General features: G+C 41.5%; 1 protein-coding gene across 2 annotated transcripts in view; it reads left to right on the top strand.

Annotated features, from left to right (window-relative positions):
- The first annotated feature begins 324 nt into the window (after positions 1-324).
- Positions 325-25,910, top strand: part of LOC106560658 (serine/threonine-protein kinase N2) — a 48,992-nt gene continuing 23,406 nt past the window's right edge. Inside the window, exon 1 of one of the 2 annotated variants that reach the window (XM_014123742.2) lies at positions 325-1,151. In XM_014123742.2, coding sequence (XP_013979217.1) covers positions 1,131-1,151 — 21 coding nt within the window. In that variant the 5' untranslated portion in view covers positions 325-1,130. Of the gene's footprint in view, positions 1,152-17,607; positions 17,632-25,910 lie in introns of those variants that run through there. The other variant, XM_014123741.2, reaches the window with a different exon arrangement.

Below are 25,910 nucleotides of genomic sequence, written 5' to 3'. Positions count from 1 at the left end.
GCAGCGGGAGAAGATGGAACGAGATGGATTTTGGCCGACATTATGCAACATTTCTCAGCGATGAAACGTTTTGATCTCAATACAGTTTAATGTTCCCAAAACTAGAATATGTTATGAACAGAGTGGACTGCGATTTATACTTTACCCTTTGCAAAAGTTTTTTAAAAATCATGTTGTTTAGAAAGAGTGCAAAGCCAAAGGCGAATTTATTTATTGCACACGCGCACTTCACAAAGTAGGCGTTCCCTAACGGAAATATGCAGATGATGCTAGAACGCGCCAATAGGATCTCACTAGCTCGTCTTTAGCTCTGACCCCTTCCTTGCTTATTTTTCCCCACTATGGCGCATTAATTCCCATCGGAAACGACGGATTGTGGTTTATATTGGTTAAATTATACAAATCTTTGGTTAGAGCAAGAAGGAGGTAGCTGCATCCCAATATGGCGACCGGGGAATGGGCGAGTGGGTGTGTCGAAAGGAAAGTAGTGGGCGTGTGTGGAAAGGAGTGTGTGGAAAGCACTCTGCGACTATAGGTTATGGTTATTTCTAGACGACTGGGTCAGTGATCTTCATGTCCGAAAGTCGAAACTCTACAGAGGCCCGAGTTCCCTAGTTGGATGACCGTTCAAAACGATTTTTCCCAGTCAGAGCTCGTTTTTTCCCCAGTTCTCTTGAACGCACTGAAGTCGGATATTTCCGAGTTCACAGTTGTTTTGAACGCTACATATAGTGTGTGAATTTGTTGCTGGACTGGCAGACAACGTTCAGTCGGAACCGCGCATAAAGTTTTTAATTCGGTGTGTTTCTGAGGACGGTTTCAGGATAGGAGCGCTTGCGTTTAGTATTTTTAGTTCTACATAAGGAGAGAACTACAAGATATTTTGGGATTGTTTTGCGGTTGAATCTTTTTGAACAGCCTACAGAATGAAGTCTAAAAATACAGTAATGGGAAAGTTCCTATGTTAATCACGAAGAGAGGTGATTACTGATGATTTCGGATATACGAAGTAGGAATTCGTATTTTTAGGAAAATATCCTGCATAGGCTACGGGAGGAATAATATTGTTTCTTCATATGAGTCGTCCAATATCCTCTGTCCCGAGTTTTATTCAAAGTTGAAAAACCAAGATGGCGGCGGATTCCCTACAGGTAAGAACTCTGCAACTAAAACGCGTTTTTTTACAACAGTTTGTGGGCCTATAATGACATCTTTTGTTTTCAGGTCATGGTTATTTCTGTAAAAGACTGGCCTTGGTAGGAATTTGTTCATACCTTGTTACTTTGTGTCCAACTGTAGCTTTAGTGTAACAGAGAAAATGTGATTGTATCTCTTTGCATAATCCCTCCCAAACCTATTTTGTTTGATTACTTCTAAAGCGGAAGTGAAATTATTCACGTGATCAATAAAGTAATATGCCCTAATCTCTGTTACTCAGATTATGTCAAACTAATCTCTCTGTCTGTCTGTGGGTGTGACAATTTGTTTAGGGCACCTCATAGAGCTGGGTGATATGGACAAAAATCCTTATTGCGATAAATGTATTGAATTATCACAACGATTATATTGAACGATAAGAATATAACATTAATGTGCACCACCGTTTTATTTTTTATGACCCTTACAACAACTACTTGAATGTTGTACCTATCAATTGTCATATTAACAATCACCTATTTTAGCAAAGTTATTTCTGTTCAAACTTCACGTTTCTCTAGTAGGGATCTGCTGTTATTTATCGTTATGAATCAGCAAAATGTCCACTAACTGGTCTGTTTGGTCGGTGTCGATCATTTTCAGCTCCAGCACCTCAGTCTCACTGTCACAGTAAACTCCCGTTTATTTCTATTAATATTATCAATTATTTTCTCTCACAGACATTACAAAGTCAGCTCTTCCTATAGTCGGTTAATTAACTGTTGCTTGGGGCAGGTAGATCATAGGCTTCAGTTTCATACAGTGGACTAGTTTTTGGTTTCAACCACTCCTGATTGTGCAGTGTAGTAAGTAGCACAGAGTATTTTACACTCTACTAAACTCTCTTTGGTAGTCGGCTTCAACTGAAACTGAGGTAATATTATTTTCAGTTGAGGTGCTCGGGAAGTTGGTGTGGAACAGGCAGGGTAGGCCTTCTTTGCAATGCAGTAAAGGGCTCTGGGACCACCTAGGATAGGATTCCTTGGTTTAGCAACATGATGCATAGCCACTTTAAATAACCCTACCTACATGTACATCATTACTTCAATTACCTCGACACCGGTGCCCCCGCACATTGACACATTGAGTCTGTACCGGTACCCTCTGTATATAGCCCCGCTATTGTTATTTACTGCTGCTCTTAAAATGATTTGTCCTCTTTTTTTTTGTAGGTATTGTCTTAACTGCATTGTTGGTTAAGGGCTTGTAAAGTAAGCATTTCACCTGTTGTATTCGGCGCATGTGACAAAATACAATTAGATTTGATTCATTAACCTGTCTGGGCAACGTGGGACGTTTGAGTCCCACCCTAGTCAACAGCCAGTGTCGCACGAAATACAAATACCTCATAAATGCTATAACTTCAATTTCTCAAACTAATGACTATTTTACACCATTTTATAGATACACCTCTCCTGAATCGAACCGCGTTGTCCGATTTCAAAAAGGCTTTACAGCAAAAGCAAAACATTAGATTATGTTAGGAGAGTACCCTGCCAAAAATAATCACACTGCCATTTTCAAAGCTACTAGCATGCATCACAAACACTCAAAACACAGCTAAATGCAGCACTAGCCTTTGACAATCTTCATCAGATGACACTCCTAGGACATCATGTTACACAATACATGCATTTTTTGTTCGATAAAGTTCATATTTATATATAAAAACAGCATTTTACATCGGCGCGTGACGTTCAGAAAATATTTTCCCTCAAATGCTTCTGGTGGATCAGCGCTACAATTTACAAAATTACTATTCGGAAACATTGTTAAAATGTAATATTGTCATTCAAAGAATTATAGATTAACATCTCGTAAATGCAACCGCATTGCCAGATTTAAAAATAACTTTACTGGGAAATCACACTTTGCAATAAACGAGGTGCTATGCTCAGAAAAATAGGCTAGGCGATACAGGTTAGCGCCATCTTGGAACCATCTAAAATAAAATATACTGTTGTAAATATTCCCTTACCTTTGATTATCTTCATCAGAAGGCACTTCTAGGAATCCCAGGTCCACAACAAATGTAGTTTTGTTCGAAAAAGTTAATCATTTATGTCCCAATAGCTCCTTCTTGTTAGCGCGTTCCGAAGGCTACTCATAATGTACTGAAGCGCGCGGGACTTGTCGTCACCAATGTGCAAAAAAATATATATTTACGTTCGTTCAAACATGTCAAACGTTGTATAACATAAATCTTTAGGGCCTTTTTCAATCAGAGCTTCAATAATATTCAAGGCGGACGATTGCATTGTCTTACTAAACGTTTCGGAACGAGAGGGTACCCACGGGTGCCCGCTTCATAGTAGTAATGGCCCTCCCCCTATGACCAACTTTCCAGGCCTCTCATTCGGTCAGTTTTTACCGGAGAAGACTCCAACCACTTTGTAAAGACTGTTGACATCTTGTGGAAGCCTTAGGAAGTGCTAAATGAATCCTAACTCACGGTGTGTTTCATAGGCAAAGTGTTGAAGGTGATTCCACAAATCAAATTTCCACTTCCTGCATGGAATCTTCTCAGGTTTTTGCCTGCCATATGAGTTCTGTTATACTCACAGACACCATTCAAACAGTTTTAGAAACTTTAGAGTGTTTTCTATCCAAGTCTACTAATTATATGCATATTCTAGTTACTGGGCAGGAGTAGTAACCAGATTAAATCGGGTACGTTTTTTTATCCGGCCGTGCAAATACTGCGCCCTAGCCCCAACAGGTTTTAACTTCAGGTGACTAGAGTATAGCTCATTGAGTTCAGAGCAGTGAGGGGAGAGCAGAGTGTAAGGGGCTATGGAAGGGGTCTTACAAACAAGGAAGTGGATTGTTCCTTTTGTGGTTATCAAGAACATGGAATTCCAACAGTTGGGGATGTATGTCCTCTGAGTTAGGCCTTCTAATGAATGACTTGGTAGAACCTCTGTCATTTGGTCTGGAGGGGCACTTTAGGGTTGTGTTGAATGTAACCTCGTTCCCCAGGCTAACTTGCTACTGGGCATTTCCATGTAAAAGGACCCATGAGCACCACCATGTGAAGTTAATAGAGGCATGTCAAATGGAAGTTAAGAGTTTATATTTTATGTGGTGAAATTAAGGCATGTATAACCATTTTTCTATCCCAAAAATGTGTAATAGTCCTACGAAAAGGACTTTGGAAAAGGGGTCTTAGACATTTACCATAAAGTCTTTAAAATGTATTAGAAATTCATCAAAACACTAATGTTGAATTAAAGACCCCTGACAACTATGTTATATTTAGTTTTGGATATATTTTTTTGCCTTCTGTAAGTTTTAAGAAACATTGCCTTGTGTCTTAATTCTTTACCAAAACCCCACATATCTTGAAGATATTTTAACATTTCTCATGAGGGAGGATAATGTAAGTTCACACAAGTAACAAGTAAAGGTAGACCTACCAATTAGTTAGTGTTTTTACTGATATCAAGTTTGCTTGTGATTAAAACGTGTAATTCTGTTACAGATTTTTTTAAACAGATTTTGGTATCAAAATTACTGCAATTGAATTGGCTACAATGGGAAATCATAGTAGTTGATCATAAACCACAGTTGGTCTCCTGCTACTGTCCTCCCTTCCACTGGCATACTGTTCACCTCATAGGGTCTTCTGCTACTGTCCTCCCTTCCACTGTTCACCTCATAGGGTCTCCTGCTACTGTCCTCCCTTCCACTGTTCACCTCATAGGGTCTTCTGCTACTGTCCTCCCTTCCACTGTTCACCTCATAGGGTCTCCTGCTACTGTCCTCCCTTCCACTGGCATACTGTTCACCTCATAGGGTCTTCTGCTACTGTCCTCCCTTCCACTGTTCACCTCATAGGGTCTCCTGCTACTGTCCTCCCTTCCACTGTTCACCTCATAGGGTCTCCTGCTACTGTCCTCCCTTCCACTGTTCACCTCATAGGGTCTCCTGCTACTGTCCTCCCTCCCACTGTTCACCTCATAGGGTCTCCTGCTACTGTCCTCCCTTCCACTGTTCACCTCATAGGGTCTCCTGCTACTGTCCTCCCTTCCACTGTTCACCTCATAGGGTCTCCTGCTACTGTCCTCCCTTCCACTGTTCACCTCATAGGGTCTCCTGCTACTGTCCTCCCTTCCACTGTTCACCTCATAGGGTCTCCTGCTACTGTCCTCCCTTCCACTGTTCACCTCATAGGGTCTCCTGCTACTGTCCTCCCTTCCACTGTTCACCTCATAGGGTCTCCTGCTACTGTCCTCCCTTCCACTGTTCACCTCATAGGGTCTCCTGCTACTGTCCTCCCTTCCACTGTTCACCTCATAGGGTCTCCTGCTACTGTCCTCCCTTCCACTGTTCACCTCATAGGGTCTCCTGCTACTGTCCTCCCTTCCACTGTTCACCTCATAGGGTCTCCTGCTACTGTCCTCCCTTCCACTGTTCACCTCATAGGGTCTCCTGCTACTGTCCTCCCTTCCACTGTTCACCTCATAGGGTCTCCTGCTACTGTCCTCCCTTCCACTGTTCACCTCATAGGGTCTCCTGCTACTGTCCTCCCTTCCAATGGCATACTGTTATGTTTACCCCATAACATATTTTTTCCCCCTTTCTGTTTGGTGGTCAAAGTTATGCTGTGCTGTACTGTGATGTCCAAACTTGTGAAACAGACGTTGAGAATTATATTCATATCCATAATTATGCACTTCTGTATAGTACAAATCTGGCACCCATGATGTAATTCTGTTACCGGATGTAATTCAAATGCCAGATGGGCTCCTGAGTGGCGCAGCGGTCTAAGGCACTGCATCTCAGTGCAAGAGGCGTCACTACAGTCCCTGGTTCGAATCCAAGCTGAATTGCATCTGGCCGTGATTGGGAGTCCCATATGGCGGCGCACAACTGGCCCAGCGTCGTCCAGGTTTGGCGTCATTGTAAATAAGAATTTGTTCTTAACTGACTTGCCTAGTTAAATAAAAAAATATAAATCGACTTCACCTACTGTAGTTCAACAAGCAAAACCCATTTATTCAAATGTCAGGTGTCATGTCAAGCTTGAAACCCCATTCTTTCTGCAGTCACCTTTTTAATCTTCATTCGGAGCAGAGAGTTCTTGGAAAATGTGTTCACATAAAAAACGGAGGGTCATTTTACCACAATTCTGTTACCAAACTGAGTCAGTGTAATTCCATTATCGTGGAATTGTTGGCCTACTGCATAGAGAGACCTGGCTGGTGGATGTGATTACATTGAATGCATTAACCCTACTAGGAAAAAACGGACAAGATTCATCAGATATTAATAGCAGTATCAGTATTCAACATGTCGTGGTACAATAACACATTAATAAAGAGGTCGAGGTCTCCCCTAAATGTTGGAACGTTGGTTTATAGGCATACACTATCCGTTTAGTCACAGTGTGGATGGAGTGGGACTAGTCACGTGGGTTAAGAGGACTTTTTGTGCTACACCCATGACTCTACATTGTTATTTACAGTCAGTCATAATAAGCATGTTGCGAAATAGACTGAGGGTTATAAAGTACAACAGTGTACCTCAATAGTCTTTTGTTTTAAACAGCACGTGGACACCTGTTATCCCACAGGGGGAATTAGTGAGTTAAGCAATCAGGCTGCCGTTTGTCTCTGTCCCTCTCTCTGTCGCTTTCTCTCTCTCGCGCTTTCTCTGTCGCTTTCTTCTTCTCCCCCTTGCTTCCCCTCGCTTTCTCTCTCTTCCCCTCGCTTTCTCTCTCTTCCCCTCGCTTTCTCTCTCTTCCCCTCGCTTTCTCTCTCTTCCCCTCGCTTTCTCTCTCTTCCCCTCGCTTTCTCTCTCTTCCCCTCGCTTTCTCGCAGTCTCTCGCTATGCTAAGAGCCTGGCCTTCAGCCCAGCACTTTATTTTTGCTGGAGCTTGGTTCCAATGTTGGAGGAATGCCTGAAACTACATTTCTACATTCTTCTGTCAGTCTGACTCATCTTTCTAAACTGAAACTCTTAACACTAGCCCTTTCAGCAAATAAGCATGTTGCAAAAAACAACTGAGGGTCATAGAAGTATAACACTGTAGCACGGCCAGCCCACTCATGAGGCAGAACTATGTCGCCGCATATGGCGAGAGATTGACAAGGGCGACATTTTCTGAGCTAAACTGACCATGACGCACTTCCAACAACAACACATAATTAAAATGAAAAACAACTAGATATAACTCTTGACCTATCACAAATATACATTATAACTTAATTTTAAAGGACTAAACTAGTAATGCACCGACATGGTATTTTTGGCCGATACCGATATATTTTCCTTGCCAAACAACCCGATACCGATATTACACATTTTAGTGGCCTTTTAAAGCATTCTAGTACAGTTAAATAGTTAACACACACACATGGACGCAGCGGTCTGAGGCACTGCATCTCAGTGTAAGAGGCGTCACTACAGTCCCTGGTTTGAATCCAGGCTCTATCACATCCGGCCGTGATTGGGAGTCCCATAGGGTGGCTCACAATTGGCCCAGCATCGTCCGGGTTTGGCCGGGGTATGCCATCATTGTAAATAAGAATTTGTTCTTAACTGACTTGCCTAGTTAAATAAAGCTTACACAAACCACACTGACCAAAAAGTAATTTTATTGGCATTTGCATATGTCCCCATTACCAGTAAAACATAATCAAAACCTATTTATTTCACTTACCTGCTGTGCTGTTTCGTTGTTCAGTCGTTTCATTCTCAACCAGGATTTCTATGGAACGCCGTTTGGGTTTTTGCATGTCAACACTATTTGCATTGTCAAATAAGTTTGTTGACCAATCAGGACCTGAATATGACTGCACGTCACATAATAATTTAACACGTTCATACATTTTTTACGTAGTTATTACACATCGATTACATTATCACTCGTATTTCATAAGTCACAACGATTCATCAATATGGATGCTATGCTGCTGCTAAAGTTGTCTTGGGAACCTACAGTGCTGGTCATAAAAATAAATAAAAAAGCTAGCTGTTTGCATCCATGAGCTAATGTTCTTCCCCAAAAACATAGCAAAACGACATCTGTTTCAGTAGTTATATCGTTAGCTAGCTAACTATATAGCTAGGTGTCATCATCTAAAATGACCCTGATTTTATAAGACTTCTTATTTGATTAATGGTGGTCGGACCCATCTATGTGAAGCTAGCCACAATAAGGATTAGCCACAATAGTGGACTTTGCGGTTAGCCTTCAAAAAAAAAGTACACTGCTCAAAAAAATAAAGGGAACACTTAAACAACACAATGTAACTCCAAGTCAATCACACTTCTGTGAAATTAAACTGTCCACTTAGGAAGCAACACTGATTGACAATACATTTCACATGCTGTTGTGCAAATGGAATAGACAACAGGTGGAAATTATAGGCAATTAGCAAGACACCCCCAATAAAGGAGTGGTTCTGCAGGTGGGGACCACAGACCACTTCTCAGTTCCTATGCTTCCTGGCTGATGTTTTGGTCACTTTTGAATGCTGGTGGTGCTTTCACTCTAGTGGTAGCATGAGACGGAGTCTACAACCCACACAAGTGGCTCAGGTAGTGCAGCTCATCCAGGATGGCACATCAATGCGAGCTGTGGCAAGAAGGTTTGCTGTGTCTGTCAGCGTAGTGTCCAGAGCATGGAGGCGCTACCAGGAGACAGGCCAGTACATCAGGAGGCGTGGAGGAAGCCGTAGGAGGGCAACAACCCAGCAGCAGGACCGCTACCTCCGCCTTTGTGCAAGGAGGAGCAGGAGAAGCACTGCCAGAGCCCTGCAAAATGACCTCCAGCAGGCCACAAATGTGCATGTGTCTGCTCAAACGGTCAGAAACAGACTCCATGAGGGTGGTATGAGGGTCCGACGTCCACAGGTGGGGGTTGTGCTTACAGCCCAACACCGTGCAGGACGTTTGGCATTTGCCAGAGAATACCAAGATTGGCAAATTCGCCACTGGCGCCCTGTGCTCTTCAGATGCAAGCAGGTTCACACTGAGCACGTGACAGACGTGACAGAGTCTGGAGACGCCGTGGGGAACATTCTGCTGCCTGCAACATCCTCCAGCATGACCGGTTTGGCAGTGGGTCAGTCATGGTGTGGGGTGGCATTTCTTTGGGGGGCCGCACAGCCCTCCATGTGCTCGCCAGAGGTAGCCTGACTGCCATTAGGTACCGAGATGAGATCCTCAGACCCCTTGTGAGACCATATGCTGGTGCGGTTGGCCCTGGGTTCCTCCTAATGCAAGACGTGGCTAGACCTGAGGTGGCTGGAGTGTGTCAGCAGTTGCTGCAAGAGGAAGGCATTGATGCTATGGACTGGCCCGTCCGTTCCCCAGACCTGAATCCAATTGAGCACATCTGGGACATCATGTCTCGCTCCATCCACCAACGCCACGTTGCACCACAGACTGTCCAGGAGTTTTAGTCCAGGTCTTGGAGGAGATCCCTCAGGAGACCATCCGCCACCTCATCAGGAGCATGCCCAGGTGTTGTAGGGAGGTCATACAGGCACGTGGAGGCCACACACACTACTGAGCCTCATTTTGACTTGTTTTAAGGACATTACATCAAAGTTGGATCAGCCTGTAGTGTGGTTTTCCACTTTAATTTTGAGTGTGACTCCAAATCCAGACCTCCATGGGTTGATAAATTGGATTTCCTTTGATTATTTTTCTGTGATTCTGTTGTCAGCACATTCAACTATGTAAAGAAAAAAGTATTTCATAAGATTATTTCTTTCATTCAGATCTAGGATGTGTTGTTTGTGTTCCCTTTATTTTTTTGAGCAGTATATGTCATTGACAGTGACGCAAATGAATACAAATAGTAGAATTATGCCATAATTGAATAGATCATGCTAAATGAGGTTGGAATGTTTATATTAGAGGTCGATTAATTAGGGCCGATTTCAAGTTTTCATAACAATCGGAAATCGGTATTTTTGGACGCCGTTTTTTTTTTTTTTTTTTGCCCTTTATTTAACAAGGCATGTCAGTTAAAAACACATTTTTATTTTCAATGATGGCCAAGCAACGGTGGGTTAACTGCCTTGTTCAGGGGCAGAACGACAGATTTTTACCTTATCAGCTCAGGGATTCAATCTTGCAACCTTACGGTTAACTAGTCCAACGCTCTAACCACCTGCTTTACATTGCACTCCACGAGGAGCCTGCCTGTTATGCGAATGCAGTAAGAAGCTAAGGTAAGTTGCTAGCTAGCATTAAACTTATCTTATAAAAAACAATCAATCATAATCACTAGTTAACTACACATGGTTGATGATATTACTAGTTTATCTAGCCTGTCCTGCGTTGCATATAATCGCTTAGGTACACGTTGCTCCAACCATAAACATCAATGCCTTTCTTAAAATCAATACACAAGTATATATTTTTAAACCTGCATATTTAGCTAAAAGAAATCCAGGTTAGCAGGCAATATTAACCAGGTGAAATTGTCATTTTGCGTTCATTGCACGCAGAGTCAGTGTGTATGCAACAGTTTGGGTCGCCTGGCTCGTTGGGAACTAATTTGCCAGAATTTTACGTAATTATGACATAACATTGAAGATTGTGCAATGTAACAGGAATAATGTTTTGATTTCGAGATGATAGTTTCCGGATTCGACCATATTAATGACCTAAGGCTCGTATTTCTGTGTGTTATTATGTTATAATTAAGTCTATGATTTGATAGAGCAGTCTGACTGAGCGGTGGTAGGCAGCAGCAGGCTCGTAAGCATTCATTCAAAATAGCACTTTCGTGCGTTTTTGCCAGCAGCTCTTCGCAATGCTTCAAGCATTGCGCTGTTTATGACTTCAAGCCTGTCAACTCCCAAGATTAGGCTGGTGTAACCGATGTGAAATGGCTAGCTAGTTAGCGGGGTGCGCGCTAATAGCGTTTCAAATGTCACTCGCTCCGAGACTTGGAGTAGTTGTTTCCCCTTCCTCTACGTGGGTAACGCTGCTTCGAGGGTGGCTGTTGTCGATGTGTTCCTGGTTCAAGCCCAGGTAGGAACGAGGAGAGGGACGGAATCTATACTGTTACACTGGCAAGACTAAAGTGCCTATAAGAACATCCAATAGCCAAAGGTATATGAAATACAAATCGTATAGAGAGAAATAGTCCTATAATATCTACAACCTAAAACATCTTACCTGGGAATATTGAAGACTCATGTTAAAAGGAACCACCAGCTTTCATATGTTCTGAGCAAGGAACTTAAACGTTAGCTTTTTTACATGGCACATATTGCACTTTTACTTTCTTCTCCAACACTTTGTTTTTGCATTATTTAAACCAAATTGAACATGTTTCATTATTTATTTGAGGCTAAATTGATTTTATTGATGTATTATATTAAGTTAAAATAAGTGTTAATTCAGTATTGTTGTAATTGTCATTATTACAAATAAATAAACATAAAAAAATTGGCCGATTAATCGGTATCGGATTTTTCGGGTCCTCCAATAATCGCTATCGCCGTTGAAAAAAATCATAATCGGTCGACCTCTAGTTTATATAAAATCAACAAAAGACATGAATTTGTTAATTTGACAAAAAGCTGTTGAAATCACACTGGATGTATTATACTTTAGTATTGCATTGGGGGCATACTTATTTCACTGTACAGCCTTACCTATGGATTAGGGATCAATGACATGGGGTATCAGACTACTCAGTGACACACAGAAAACATTAGCATCGTAGCTCTTATTGTGGATCAATGACATGGGGTAACAGTCTACTCAGTGACACACAGAGAACATTAGCATTGTAGCTCTTATTGTGTGACTCTGAAACAACTGTTATAATAAATAAATTGATCTACATTTATTGTCAACCTGTGTGTATTGAACACTATCCCTGGGGAAAAACAATACTGCATGGATGTTTTGGAGTCTGATAACTCTGAGGAGGACCTTGGGGAAAAAATATATTAGGTATTGAGTGGACTGATCCCCAATCCTTAGGTAAAGCTGTACTGTGCAATATGAATGTCAACACACAATAGGCTGACTGGGGAGGTGATTTCACACAGTCACAGTCCCGCGATAAGAGCTACAAGGCTAGTATTTGCGTAAACCCTCCACAGTTGTGTTCTGTGGGTGTCACCGAGTAGACTGATAACCCATTTCATTGCTTCACATTCCAACCATGTTTTAACATTATCTAGTCTAAATATGGCATGATTCTGCCAATTGTAACCTTCTGCATCACTTTCAAAGCAGTACTTTTATTTTGAAGGCAAGCTGCAAATTCCACAATTGCACCTAATCCTTATTGTGACTAGCTTCACAACACAACCTGGTCAGGTCAAGCTTCACTAGCCAGATGAAGCTAGTTGGCTGCTTATAACGTTAGCTTTGGGCAACAGGATTAAGTAGCTGGCTAGCAATTTACTTTGATGAACTGAAGTTCAATTTCAATAGGCAAACAAGTGGCTACCTAGCTAATACTTACTCACAAGGATTCCTAAATCATTGCTAAGAATAGTGAAAATGACTGCCGTTTCTACTGGTCATTGTTTTCAGGCTGGTTGTATTAGTGCTAGCTAGGTACAAAGCTAAAGCTAGCTACCCCAGAAGTTGCGGTCGAACAAATTATGCTTTATTACCAACGCGGTTTTGTAAAAACATTGTTTGTGGCTGGTGTTTGCTTGTTTGCAGACTTGTTTTGTACAGCTTTTTCAGTGCTACTGATAGTAGTGGTGGCGCTTGGCTTGCACGTGCAAATTCAGAACACACAACATTCTATAATAGAACTGTGTTATTTTACGTGTCCAAATTAAAAGCTTATTTAACGCATCAAAATAGTGTTATTTGACATGTATCTTTTTTGACATGCAAAGACCCAAACGGCGTTCTATAGTACGTCGTGAAGCTAATAGCAGTGACGCTATTACTGTGTAACTCCGGTAGGGAAACATCTGAACAATAGCGCACTTGGTAACCTTAGTGTGTACCGGTGCTCGACCAGTCGGCGAAAGCCAACATCAACCACGACAGAGAACGGTTGATTGTCAAGGGCAATGAATTCCATTATCTTGCCGTTAATGGATTTCGCCTTTGAGTTGTCTCGCGGAAATGTTCTTACTCTTTCAAATGACTGCTGGACTTGTTGACTGCTCGATCCACACAGCAGACATTGTGGTCTAGGTTAGGAATGCTGTGTTGCACGTGTAGCGCAACATTTTACGTGGCATCATTACGTCATGTACCTATGTTATATAGGTATGCACATCAGCTTTGACATCGGTTTTTCACATTGGCTTTAAACTAGACATCGGGCCAATACCGATGTTGGCATTTTTAGCTAATATCTTCCGATATGTTCACCGACATATTGTGCATCCCTAGACTAAACAAACGTTGTGGAAATAATAAAATGTGTAGTTACTACTAGTCTTAGCTTAGTAGCCTGAGCAATGCTGCCACGAGTGCTCATATGCTGAACACAGACAGCATGGTTATTCTTGGAAAAAGTTATATTTGGAAATCGAGCTGTTGAATTTAGATATTTGACAAAGATAAGTATCATAGAAACTGCAACTTTTTCTGATACTATATAGAAATCAAACCATTTTATCTGCATGTGACTCTGCTTAACTCCCTGCCTGTGCCAATTCCAAGATGTGCCCATCTCTTCATGTACAATTTGACAACTAATAATATTGTCACTCAGACTGTCTTTAGGCGAATTCTTATTATGTGTGAAATTAGTTTAGGTGTAGTTTCGATGGGCAGGCTGACTGGCATCATTTGCTTCCCTTCGGTCATCAACTTGGATAGAGTCAATGATATGTTTTGCATTATTCTAAAGGACTACTGCAACACCTAGCATGTTTTCATTTCCCTTACATTTCATTAGTAATAGAGTTATAGTGAATGATACTCCAGTAACGGAAAATAGGATATCAACCCGCAAAGGTCAAATTATTATAAACATGAGCGCCAACGCTGATAAATAGGCACAAATGTAAAGAGTTAATGTGAAAATGACAAAATACACTACATGACCGAAGTTATGAGAACTTTTGAACGGTAGTGTATTTGGACACCTGCTAATTGAACATCTCATTCTAAAATAATGGGCACTGATATGAAGTTGGTCCCCGCCCTTTGCTATAACATCCCCCACTCTTCTGGGAAGGTTTTCCACTAGATGTTGGAACATTTGCTGCTGGCCTTGCTTCTAATTCATACCCAGACCATTATTCCTCCTCCACCAAACTTTACAGTCGGCACTAATCATTCGGGCAGGTAGCATTCTCCTGGCATCTGCCAACCCAGATTAGTCTGTCACACTGCTAGATGGTGAAGCGTGATTCATCACTCCAGAGAATGAGTTTCCACTGCTGAAGAGTCCAATGGCTTTACACCACTCCAGCCGATGCTTGGTATTGCGCGTGGTGATGTTAGCTGCTCGGCCAGGGAAACCCATTTCATGAAGTTCACAACAAACAGTTCTTGTACTGACGTTGCTTCCAGAGGCAGTTTGGAACTCAGTAGTGAGTGTTGCAACCGAGGACAGATGATTTTTAGACGCTACGCCCTTCAGCTCTCGGTGGTCCCATTCTGTGAGCTTGTGTGGCCTACCACTTTGCGGCTGAGGAAGTGTTGCTCCTAGACGTTGGAAAGGTGGCATCCTATGACGGTGTCACGTTGAAAGTCACTGAGCTCTTCAGTAAGGCCATTCTACTGCCAATGTCTATGGAGATTGCTTGGCTGTCTTCTCGATTTTATACACCTGTCAGCAACGGGTGTGGCTGAAATAGCAGAATCCTCTAATTTGAAGGGGTGTCCACATACTTTTGTATATATAGTGTATGAAAACCATTGTCATTTATTGATTGTATGGGACCCTGTATTGGGCCTTTTACGTATTAATCAATCATCTCGTTTTCTCCTCTCTAAACTCCCGATTTCACAGTCGCAATGGCCACTATTCTTCATTGCACTTTTGTTCTAAATTAAATCAACCTCTTCACCCTCCTTATCATTCAGTTAAGCCTAATTTAAATTCAATTGTGAAGTAAAGTGCACAATTATCAGTTTCTATCGCCCATTTAGCCTATGTCATTCATTCAGAGGAGAGAGGCACGTTAGAGCCTGGCAATTGTTTTTTTAAATTTTTATAAACGGTAAAAAAAAATCAGCTCAATATGTTTGATTTGTAATGAAATGTAAAATACAAACATTACGGCAAAGTCAGGGAAGGAGCAGGTGAGGCTTTAAAAAAATAAATAAAAAATGGTTGGTTATTTATTTACAAAATCAAACGTCATTGGCCTGTTGGTGGTTGTAGTGTTTTAGGCTCTGAGGCTAAATGGGGGAGTTCGCAGGACTCTGTCTTGTTTTGGTGTTTGGACTACTGGGCTGTTTCCTTGGTGACCTAGGTACTGTTGTGTTGACGGCTACAGTACAACAGGTTACATTAGGTCTGTGATGGTTACACTTCCTTATTATCAGTTTGTTATTATTACCTCTAAATATTAGTAGATTTGATTAGATTTTTTTTAAACAATTTGCATAACGTTACCAACTCTGCTGCGGTAAAATTGGCAAGAGAGGACGCTAGGATATAGGCTATGCATTCTATAGCTCAGATGAACCATGAAAGGAGCTTGGCTACGTTTCTTTCAGTTGTTAAGAGAGGAAAAGGCTGAACTTTCACCTGTCGTCATTCCTCGCACCTTTGCTGACACTGCAACAAGACACTGTTTTCTTTTCAATCTGACTAAAGAGATGGCAGTCCAGACAAGTTAGCCCTATTTTAGGAAACTTTCTGAACGGGCATAGAGAATTTGTGAACTTATACACGCACACCTACCCACCTAAAAGGACCCATCAATCAAAGCCACCTGTAGCGCATCTGACTCGGATACATAAGCAAATCACATTTGTCCTTTCCCCAAAACCGTGCCTTAGCTTCAGATCCTTTCTGTAGGATATAAAAACAATTGTCTACATTATAGGATAATGCTAAATCAATCTCTCTGTCTTCACTGTTCCCTTCTTGTGCAATTCACACATCTCTGCTAGCAACTCCACTGGCCCACCTCCAACTGCTTCGAGAAAGGCACTATCTGTTTCTGTAGAAGGAAAAAAAACTACGTTAAATCTTAGCTTCAAAACCATATAAAGTATTTATATGTGGGAACATGAAGATGCAATTGACAATCCATTACATTTACATTTGAGTCATTTAGCAGATGCTCTTATCCAGAGTGACTTACAGTAGTGAATGCATACATTTCATAAAAAAATAAAAAATCCGTACTGGTCCCCCCGTGGGAATCGAACCCACAACCCTGGCGTTGCAAACACCATGCTCTACCAACTGAGCCACACAGGACAACATTAAAATGTAAACAAATACATGCAACATGTCCATAGCCTATTTATCAGTGTTGAGTAGTCTATATAAATGAAGAAAATAATCTGTATCATATTATAACCTATATGCCTTGTTGGATTGGCTCGTTGTCCATTTGACACATTAGCTCATTGTCGGCCTCAGCGCCAGAACAACCTCGTTGAATAGTCAGACACATCCATCTTTATTTAAAACAAGACCTATGAATTTATTTACTAGACAGCAATGAAAACATTGCATAAAAGAAAGTCCACACATCAAACAGCCTATAGGCAAGAGCTTCTACACCCCGCACATGTAGCAGATTAGCTACTGGAGTGTCAGACGGCAGTTAGGAAGAGATGTAGACTGACTAAGTTAGCAAAACAACGGCTTATAATCATTAGTAAACACTCCCACTATTAGGTAAAATGTGTCTACATGAAAATAAAGCTAATAAATAAAAATGATGATGAATGTAGGCCTATTTTAAACGGTTTTGATGGTTATTTTATGTTCATGGCGGTCTTCATACATAACCGTCAGTTACACGGTTATTCAATTACCGTCACAGCATGTTACATTGAAATATCCTTGTCTGTCTGGCAAAAGGATGGATTGATGATTATTATTTTTTCATTGCAGTATTGTGTTGAAATGTAGATGAGAAGGCAGATGGATAACAGGTCTGTGGCTTCGGGAACCACGTTACTTTAACACCCTGCTAGCTGCCCTAGGGTGTAAACGATACTTAACTTGTCTGCTTGCATCAATGGGGTTTTATCCACTATAACAGCTTAGCAGGATTTGTCCTCCTCAGTCCTCTCCAAACTGCTTATCAGCTATTCTGATGCCGCAAGGAGCAGACTGTGAGAAAACAAACGCTGTAGCTAAACCAAGCTGAGTGACTACAGACTCCTGTACGAAGTACCAACCAATATGACCGTGGTGCTTCATAGCAGTGGATTATACTACCTCTGAAGTTTGTTGTGAACTTGTTTCAAACCAAGGAAACCAAGGGGGAAGCCTGTACAGTACATTTGAAAATGCTTGGATCGATTCATGCCTCTGTGCTGGATGGCATGGACATGGTAAGGTATACCTGTTCTGCAGGAGGAGTTTGTAGTTTGTTTGTAGTTTTCTCCTTCATTACATTCATCCTAGTGAATATCAACTTCTTCTCTATTCTAATTATGGGAATCAGCATTCTGTCTGAGTTGTGTTGTGGTTTATAGCTCAGGATGAACTAGGAAAACAAGGTCAATGGCCTGCTTTGTCTATGCAGTATAGCCACATCGTTAGATCATTTAAACATGCTTGTCTACAACTCCGTTGAAGTTGATACTGTATATTTGTAAGTAGTGAAGAGACCCTTGCGTTTTATAAATCCAGAATAGCCTCTGGCTGCACTGAGTTGTAGTAGAGCAATTCCACAGTAATGCAATTGCGCTGAGACTCCAAAACCATTGATTTCAATGTTTAACAAACCATTAAACTTTATGCACAAGGACACCGTTTAACAATTTACATAGAAAATTTAACAAAAACATATTTACTAGAACTGTGCAGATTCAATGTTTATTAACAGAATTTCTGTCAAATCTCCTTCAGTTTGTGACTACTTTTTCCAAAAATATCTGCTCAAAATTAAGATTCAAAGATGTCTGAAGAAAGAATTGGGTGTCAGCTATGACATGACACCTTGACTTTAGAAAAAATCTATATTTTGGTTATTGAACTACGGTGAGTGATGGTAACAGAATGTAATCATAGGTCCCTGCTCTGTACTACACACACACGTTCATAATTATGGCTATGAATCTGTTTCCCGGTAAATCCCGGCTTTCAAAAAAATAAAAAATGGTTCCTGACCCAAATTTTCAACAACAAAAAATCCATTGCAAAATAAGGCTTTTTATTCATTGATGGAAATACCAGTCGATGTGCTCCAACATCAAAGGATAATATACTTCATATTAAATCCTCAAGCTGCTTGGAAATTAGTGTTGGGTGTGTTACTGTTTGGTGAAGATTGTGTTGATTATCCCCGTTTCCAGTGTGCCTGCCGAGAGGGGATTATTTCTCCAAAACAGAGTAAAGACGGCCTCCAGATCGCTCTTTCTTGAGGACTAAGTAATGAGGCCTATGCACATCGAGCTACTGAGTTGGACAGTTTGTACTTCCCAACAGCAGCGGCTCACTTTGAGCAGGCCAAGTTCCTCCGCAAATGATTGTGCTTGTCAGCCCAGTCCTAGCAGTTCTGCTGCCGTCCTAGGCCAGATCAACATATTCCCCCCTGTGTCATGTATAGTATAAAGATTTGGAATGGATTAATAGAGTAAATAGGTGCATTTCAGTTGAACTTATTCAGTAGCACTTAGAAACGAATCATCGTTGCCAACCATTCATATCAGAGTTGCAATGTTAATCACTAGGCAGCCAACTACCTAATATTAGGACATATAGTTGTTATCAATACACCACGTACAGTTGAAGTCAGACGTTTACATGCACTTAGGTTGGAGTCATTTAAAACTCGTTTTTCAACCACTCCACAAATTTCTTGTTAACAAACTATAGTTTTGGCAAGTCGGTTAGGACATCTACTTTGTGGATGACAAGTAATGTTTCCAACAATTTTTTTACAGACAGATTATTTCACTTATAATTCACTATCACAATTCCAGTGGGTCAGAAGTTTACATACACTAAGTTGACTGTGCCGTTAAACAGCTTGGAAAATTCCAGAAAATGATGTCATGGCTTTAGAAGCTTCTGATAGGCTTATTGACATAATTTGAGTCAAGTGGAGGTGTACCTGTGGAGGTATTTCAAGGCCTACCTTCAAACTCTTTGCCTCACATCATGGGAAAATCAAAATACATCAGAAAAAAATTGTAGACCTCCACAAGTCTAGTTCATCCTTGGGAGCAGTTTCCAACCGCCTGAAGGTACCACGTTCATCTGTACAAACAATAGTATGCAAGTATAAACACCATGGGACCACGCAGCCGTCATACCGCTCAGGAAGGAGACTCATTCTGTCTCCTAGAGAGGAACATACTTTCATGCGAAAAGTGCAAATCAATCCCAGAACAACAGCTAAGGACCTTGTGAATGATGCTGGATGAAACGGGTACAAAAGTATCTATATCCACAGTAAAACGAGTCCTATATCGACATAACCTGAAAGACCGCTCAGCAAGGAAGAAGCCACTGCTCCAAAACCGCCATAAAAAAGCCATACTACGGTTTGCAACTGCACATGGGGACAAAGATCGTACTTTTTGGAGAAATGTCCTCTGGTCTGATGAAACAAAAATAGAACTGTTTGGCCATAATGACCATCGTAATGTTTGGAGGAAAAAGGGGGATGCTTGCAAGCTGAAGAACACCATCCCAACTGTGAAGCACGGGGGTGGCAGCATCATGTTGTGGGGGTGCTTTGCTGCTGGAGGGACTGGTGCACTTAACAAAATAGATGGCATCATGAGGCAGGAAAATTATGTGTATATATTGAAGCAACATCTCAAGACATCAGTCAGGAAGTTAAAGCTTGGTTGCAAATGGATCTACCAAATGGACAATGACCCCAAGCATACTTCCAAAGTTGTGGCAAAATGGCCTAAGGACAACAAAGTCAAGGTATTAGAGTGGCCATCTCAAAGCCCTGACCTCAATCCCATAGAAAATGTGTGGGCAGAACTGAAACAGCATGTGCGAGCAAGGAGGCCTACAAACCTGACTGTTACACCAGCTCTGTCAGGAGGAATGGGCCAAAATTCGCCCAACTTATTGTGGAAGCTTGTGGAAGGCTACCCAAAACGTTAGACCCAAGTTAAACAATTTAAAGGCAGTGCTACCAAATACTAATTGAGTGTACGTATACTTCTGACACACTGGGAATGTGATGAAAGAAATAAAAGCTGAAATAAATCATTCTCTCTACTATTGTTCTGACATTTCACATTCTTAAAGTAAAGTGGTGATCCTAACTGACTGAAGACAGGAAATCTTTACTAGGATTAAATGTCAGGAATTGAGAAACTGAGTAAATGTATTTGGCTAAGGTGCATGTATATCACACAAGTCAATACCCCACTATAGGTTAATTGACAATCAACATTAACTTTTATTAAGCTCATCCAGTAGAACTGTAAAAATTGTGAGTTATAATTTGAGTTTTGGAAACAAGTGCGTTCATAAAATGGATGGCACCGGCCTAATTTCACAGGAGCAGAATTAGCTTTCTGTCAATGAAACAGCTTTTAACAAATTTAGTTACATATCAAATTTGATTGTCCAACATCAGTTTTTATAATTTATTCATTTTTGTGGCCGCCAAGAGTGTCCTCTTCCCTCTGCTGTGGCGGCAGGTAGCCTAGTGGTTAGAGCATTGAGCCAGTAACTGAAAGGATCGTATCCCCAACCTGACAAGGTAGAAATCTGTCGTTCTGCCCCTGAGCAAGGCAGTTAACCCACTGTTCACCGGGTGCGGACGATGTGGATGTCGATTTAAGGCAACCCCCCCGCACCTCTCTGATTTAAATGCCCTAGACGCATTCAGTTGTACAACTGACTAGGTATTCCCCCTTTCCCAAAAAGACAGAATTAATGATTAAGAATCGCAGCGGGAATGGGGAGTGGGACGAGCTGGCCCGGTCATGTCTAGAAGGGATCCAGCTTTTGTCAAATTAACGTCAAAAGTAGAAATTGTTTTGCATTTTAGCTAACAGTTTTCGTAACCTCAACCTAATTCTCCTAACCGGCTACTTTAATTATCCTAACCTGCTTTGTAAGTTCTCCTAACCTGCTACGAAAAGTCAAATCTGACGTTAATATGATCCCTTCTAGCCATGACCAGCCGGCCCTGGTGTTCATCGACAGCATGTTTTTGTTATTTATTTGGCCTAATTAAAAATGTTCATGCCTAGGCTATATTAAATTAGAAGCATAAATTGTATTTCAAAACAGCTGTGTTTTTGTTATTTCTTAATTAAAATGTTTATACGAATAGCCTTTAGGACAGGTCATTCACAAATGTATATTATATAAATATAATATTTTGAAGATGTTTTATAACTGTGTAGGCGACTTGTTCCTTTGGCTAAATGCTTTGTCATTTTTTTTATTTTTTTTATGATATTAATTTATGATTTATAGCAGAGTTGAAGACTCAACTGATAATGTTTAGCTTTTTAATTAAACCTGTCATGTTGGTATAAGAACATTTGTTTTACTTTATTACAACTGTGTAATGTACTCCAATCAAGTGTGCAGTGGCGTATATTCATGATTGCCAGGCCTCCCAAAAAATAGACCAAGAATCTTTCGTCTCTTTTTTTTTTTTTTTTTTGTGTATTTTCATAATTTTTTTCTTCAATTCTCTCGAGGCTGAATGTATCTCACAGGAGAAAGCATCCGAGCGAGTGAAACAGCACCCCTCTGTCTCTCTATGTGTAGCCCATCTATCTGATGCTGTCTGGCCAAAAAGGGTATGACATTGTTGCCGCTTGTAGCATTGAAGGTAAGAGAAGCCAGCAAGCATCTGGCCTCCCTTGGCAAAAAATTTATTTAAAAAAACTTGCCAATCTTCATTGAGCTAAACTGAGCGGGCTTGGCTTCCCAAGTGATTTTACCCACGTACCGCTAATGCACTAGTGTGTACTGTACTGAACTATACTCTACTATACTGTCGAAACTTGTAAAACATAGACATCTATAATTGGAGACCAAATCTAAACCAATCATGGTCGTTATGTTTGGGCCAAATGAAGGCCGGTCCAGAGCTATGCCCGCTGAAACCCAGCTCTTAAATAGCGACTCAGAGTTGAAGAATGTGGTGGTCAGTTTAAGTCCACATTCAGAACAGCCGTTACTTGTTTACAACCAGTGAATAGATGTATCAAAGAGTGATGCCCAGTAACCTGAGTAAAGTCACATTTTCATTTGACTTCAGGTCATTCGAGGAAATGCTTGTCGCTTATCCTTAAATTGATGTGAACAATACGGCAGGCTATGTAACCTACAACAGTGTACTTGGTCTGCTATGTAACCTACAACAGTGTACTTGGTCTGTGGGGGAGGCCCTCTCTGTCTGTCCTCTTGCAGTGATGTTTCCTCTGCATTCCCTGTCATTGTCTGACCAGCAAGCCAGAGGACTTTTGTTAAGGTCAGCTGGTAAGGCCTAGTGTGTTTTGGTCAGTGTATAGCCTGTGTCCAAAATGGCACCGTATTTCCTTTATAGTGCACTACATTTGACCAGAGCCTATAGAGCCCTGGTCAAAAGAAGTGCACTATATAGGAAATAGGGTGCCATTTTGGGGTAACAGTAGACTAGCAGCACCATTGAGAGGCCCCTTGTCTTAAGTATTGACCAGCCACAGATTAGCTGTTTTCTCTTTAGGCTGTTGCATAACGGTCACAGAGCCGCCGACGATGGCCTGCCAAGTAACTGTACTACCAGATTACAGACCAACAGGACTCGAATGTTATTTGTCACATGCTTCGTAAACAACCGGTGTTCAAAAATACATAGAAATTCTGACTTCCGGACCCTTCCCAACAATGCAGAGAGAAATATAAAAAATAATAACAGAAGGAATAAACACACAATGAGTAATGGTAACTTGGCTAGATTTTTATTTTTTTATTTAACTAGGCAAGTCGGTTAAGATCAAATTCTTATTTACAATGACGGCCTACCAAAAGGCAAAAGACCTCCTGCTGGGTCTGGGATTAAAAATATAGGACAAAACACACATCACGACAAGAGGGACAACACTACATAAAGAGAGACCTAAGATGACAACACAGCATGGTAGCAACACATGACAACAACATGGCAGCAGCACAACATGACAACAACATGGTAGCAGCACAACGTGGCAGCGAACACAGCATGGTAGCAGCACAAAGCAAGGTATAAACATTGTTGGCCACAGACAACAGCACTAAGGGCAAGAAGGTAGAGACAACAATACATCACGCAAAGCAGCCACAACTGTCAGTAAGAGTGTCCATGATTTGAGTCTTTGAATTAAGAGATTGAGATTAAAACTGTTCAGTTTGAGTGTTTGTTGCAGCTTCAACCAGTCGCTAGCTGCAGCGAACTGAAAAGACAAGTGACCCAGGGATGTGTATGCTTTGGGGACCTTTAACAGAAGGTGACTGGCAGAACGGGTATTGTTTGTGGAGGATGAGGGCTGCAGTAGATATCTCAGATAGGGGGGAGTGCGGCCTAAGAGGGTTTTATAAACAAGCATCAACCAGTGGGTCTTGCAACAGGAGTACAGAGATGACAAGTTTACAGAAGAGTGCAGTGATGTGTCCTATAAGGAGCATTGGTGGCAAATCTGATGGCCGAATGGTAAAGAACATCTACCCGCTCGAGAACACCCTTACCTGCCGACCTATGAATTATATTTCTGTAATCTAGCATGGGTAGGATGGTCATCAGAATCAGGGTTAGTTTGGCAGCTGGGGTGAAAGAGGAGCGATTATATGATAGAGACTGGATTTTAACTTTTAGCCTGCTGCTTTGATATGTGCATAGAGAAGGACGGTGTACCATCTAACCATACTTCCAAGTACTTGTATGAGGTGGCTACCTCAAGTTGTAAACCCTCTGAGGTAGTAATCCCCCCTCTGTGGGGAGAGGGGCATTCTTCTTACCAAACCACATGACCTTTGTTTTGGTGGTGTTCAGAACAAGGTTAAGGGCAGAGAAAGATTGTACAGTGTGTGTGTATATAGACAGTACACAGGGTACTAAGTGGAAGTGCAGGGCTACGAGGTAATTGAAGTATATATGTATATCTAGGTAGGGATAACATCACTAGGCAACAGGATACAATAAACAGTAGCAGCAGCGTATGTGATGAGTCAAATGCGTGCAAAGGGGGTCAATGCAGATAGTCCAGGTAGCTATTTGGTTAACTGTTTAGCAGACTTATGACTTGAGGGTAGAAGATGTTCTGGGTCCTGTTGGATCCAGGCTTGGTGCACCAGTACCGCTTCCTGTGTGGTAGCAGAGAGAACAGTCTGTGACTTGGGTGGCTGGAGGCTTTGGCAATTTTTAGGGTCATCTTCTGACGCCGCCTGGTATAGAGATCCTGGATGGCAGGGAACTCGGCCCCAGTGATGTACTGGGCCGTACGCACTGCCCTCTGTATCGCCTTGCTCTCAATTGGTGCAGCTGTAGAACCTTTTGAGGATCTGGGAGCCAGTTCTTTTCAGCCTCTTGAGGGGGAAGAGGAGTTGTTGTGCCTTCTTCACGACTGTGTTGGTGTGTGTTTGGACCATGTTAATTCCTTAGTGATGTGGACACAGGAACTTGAAGGTCTCAACCCACTCAACCCACACTACAGCCCCATCAATGTGGATGGGCGCGTGCTCAGCCCTCCATTTCCTGTAGTCCACCATCAGCTCTTGCTGACGTTGAGGGAGAGATTGTTGTCCTGGCACCACACTGCCAGGTCACTGACCTCCTGCCTATTAACCACTAAATGAGTGATGGAGTAGACACTATTAACCACTAAATGAGTGATGGAGTAGACACTATTAACCACTAAATGAGTGATGGCGTAGACACTATTAACCATGAAAAATGAGTGATGGAGTAGCCACTATTAACCATGAAAAATGAGTGATGGAGTAGCCACTATTAACCACTAAATGAGGGATGGAGTAGCCACTATTAACCATGAAAAATTAGTGATGGAGTAGCCACTATTAACCACTAAATGAGGGATGGAGTAGCCACTATTAACCATGAAAAATGAGTGATGGAGTAGCCACTATTAACCACTAAATGAGGGATGGAGTAGCCACTATTAACCATGAAAAATTTGTGACTTAGGCGCAAACAGTGGTAGTGATAGCCATGGAGAAGGAGCAGCTTCCAACAAAGAAATGATTGATAAAAAGGGTTAAACTGTTTATTTGGAAGTGGTTTGGCTTTTTGAAGTCTGACAAAGAGCAGAGCAATGTTCGGTGCAAATTGTGCCGTAGACAGGTGGCTACTAAATCAGGTAATACGACAAACCTTTTTCACCATCTGAAGCAAAATGGAACATGCAGAAAGTTTGAGTTTGCGCCACTGTATTGATAAACGCCCCTAAAGCACCAGCCAATCTACAGAGGTCATGAAACCTGATGATGGTGAAACAGAGTCCATCGTTTTGATGGTTTGGATGAGCTATCTGAATGAGAAATATGATGACCTCCTGGACATAGCCTCGTTGGTTGACCCTCAGTTTAAAACACATTACATCAAAGAGGAGAAGGTGGGACACCATAAAAGCAAGAGCTGTCTCAGAAATGGTCAGTGAGGGACATGTAAACCCAAGCCCAGCACAGGGAGACATGG

Source organism: Salmo salar, chromosome ssa10 (genome assembly GCF_905237065.1).
Source record: "Salmo salar chromosome ssa10, Ssal_v3.1, whole genome shotgun sequence".
In the NCBI taxonomy this organism is placed as follows: domain Eukaryota; kingdom Metazoa; phylum Chordata; class Actinopteri; order Salmoniformes; family Salmonidae; genus Salmo; species Salmo salar.
Note: the sequence above shows the minus strand (reverse complement) of the source record. Positions and strands in the feature narration are given on the sequence as shown.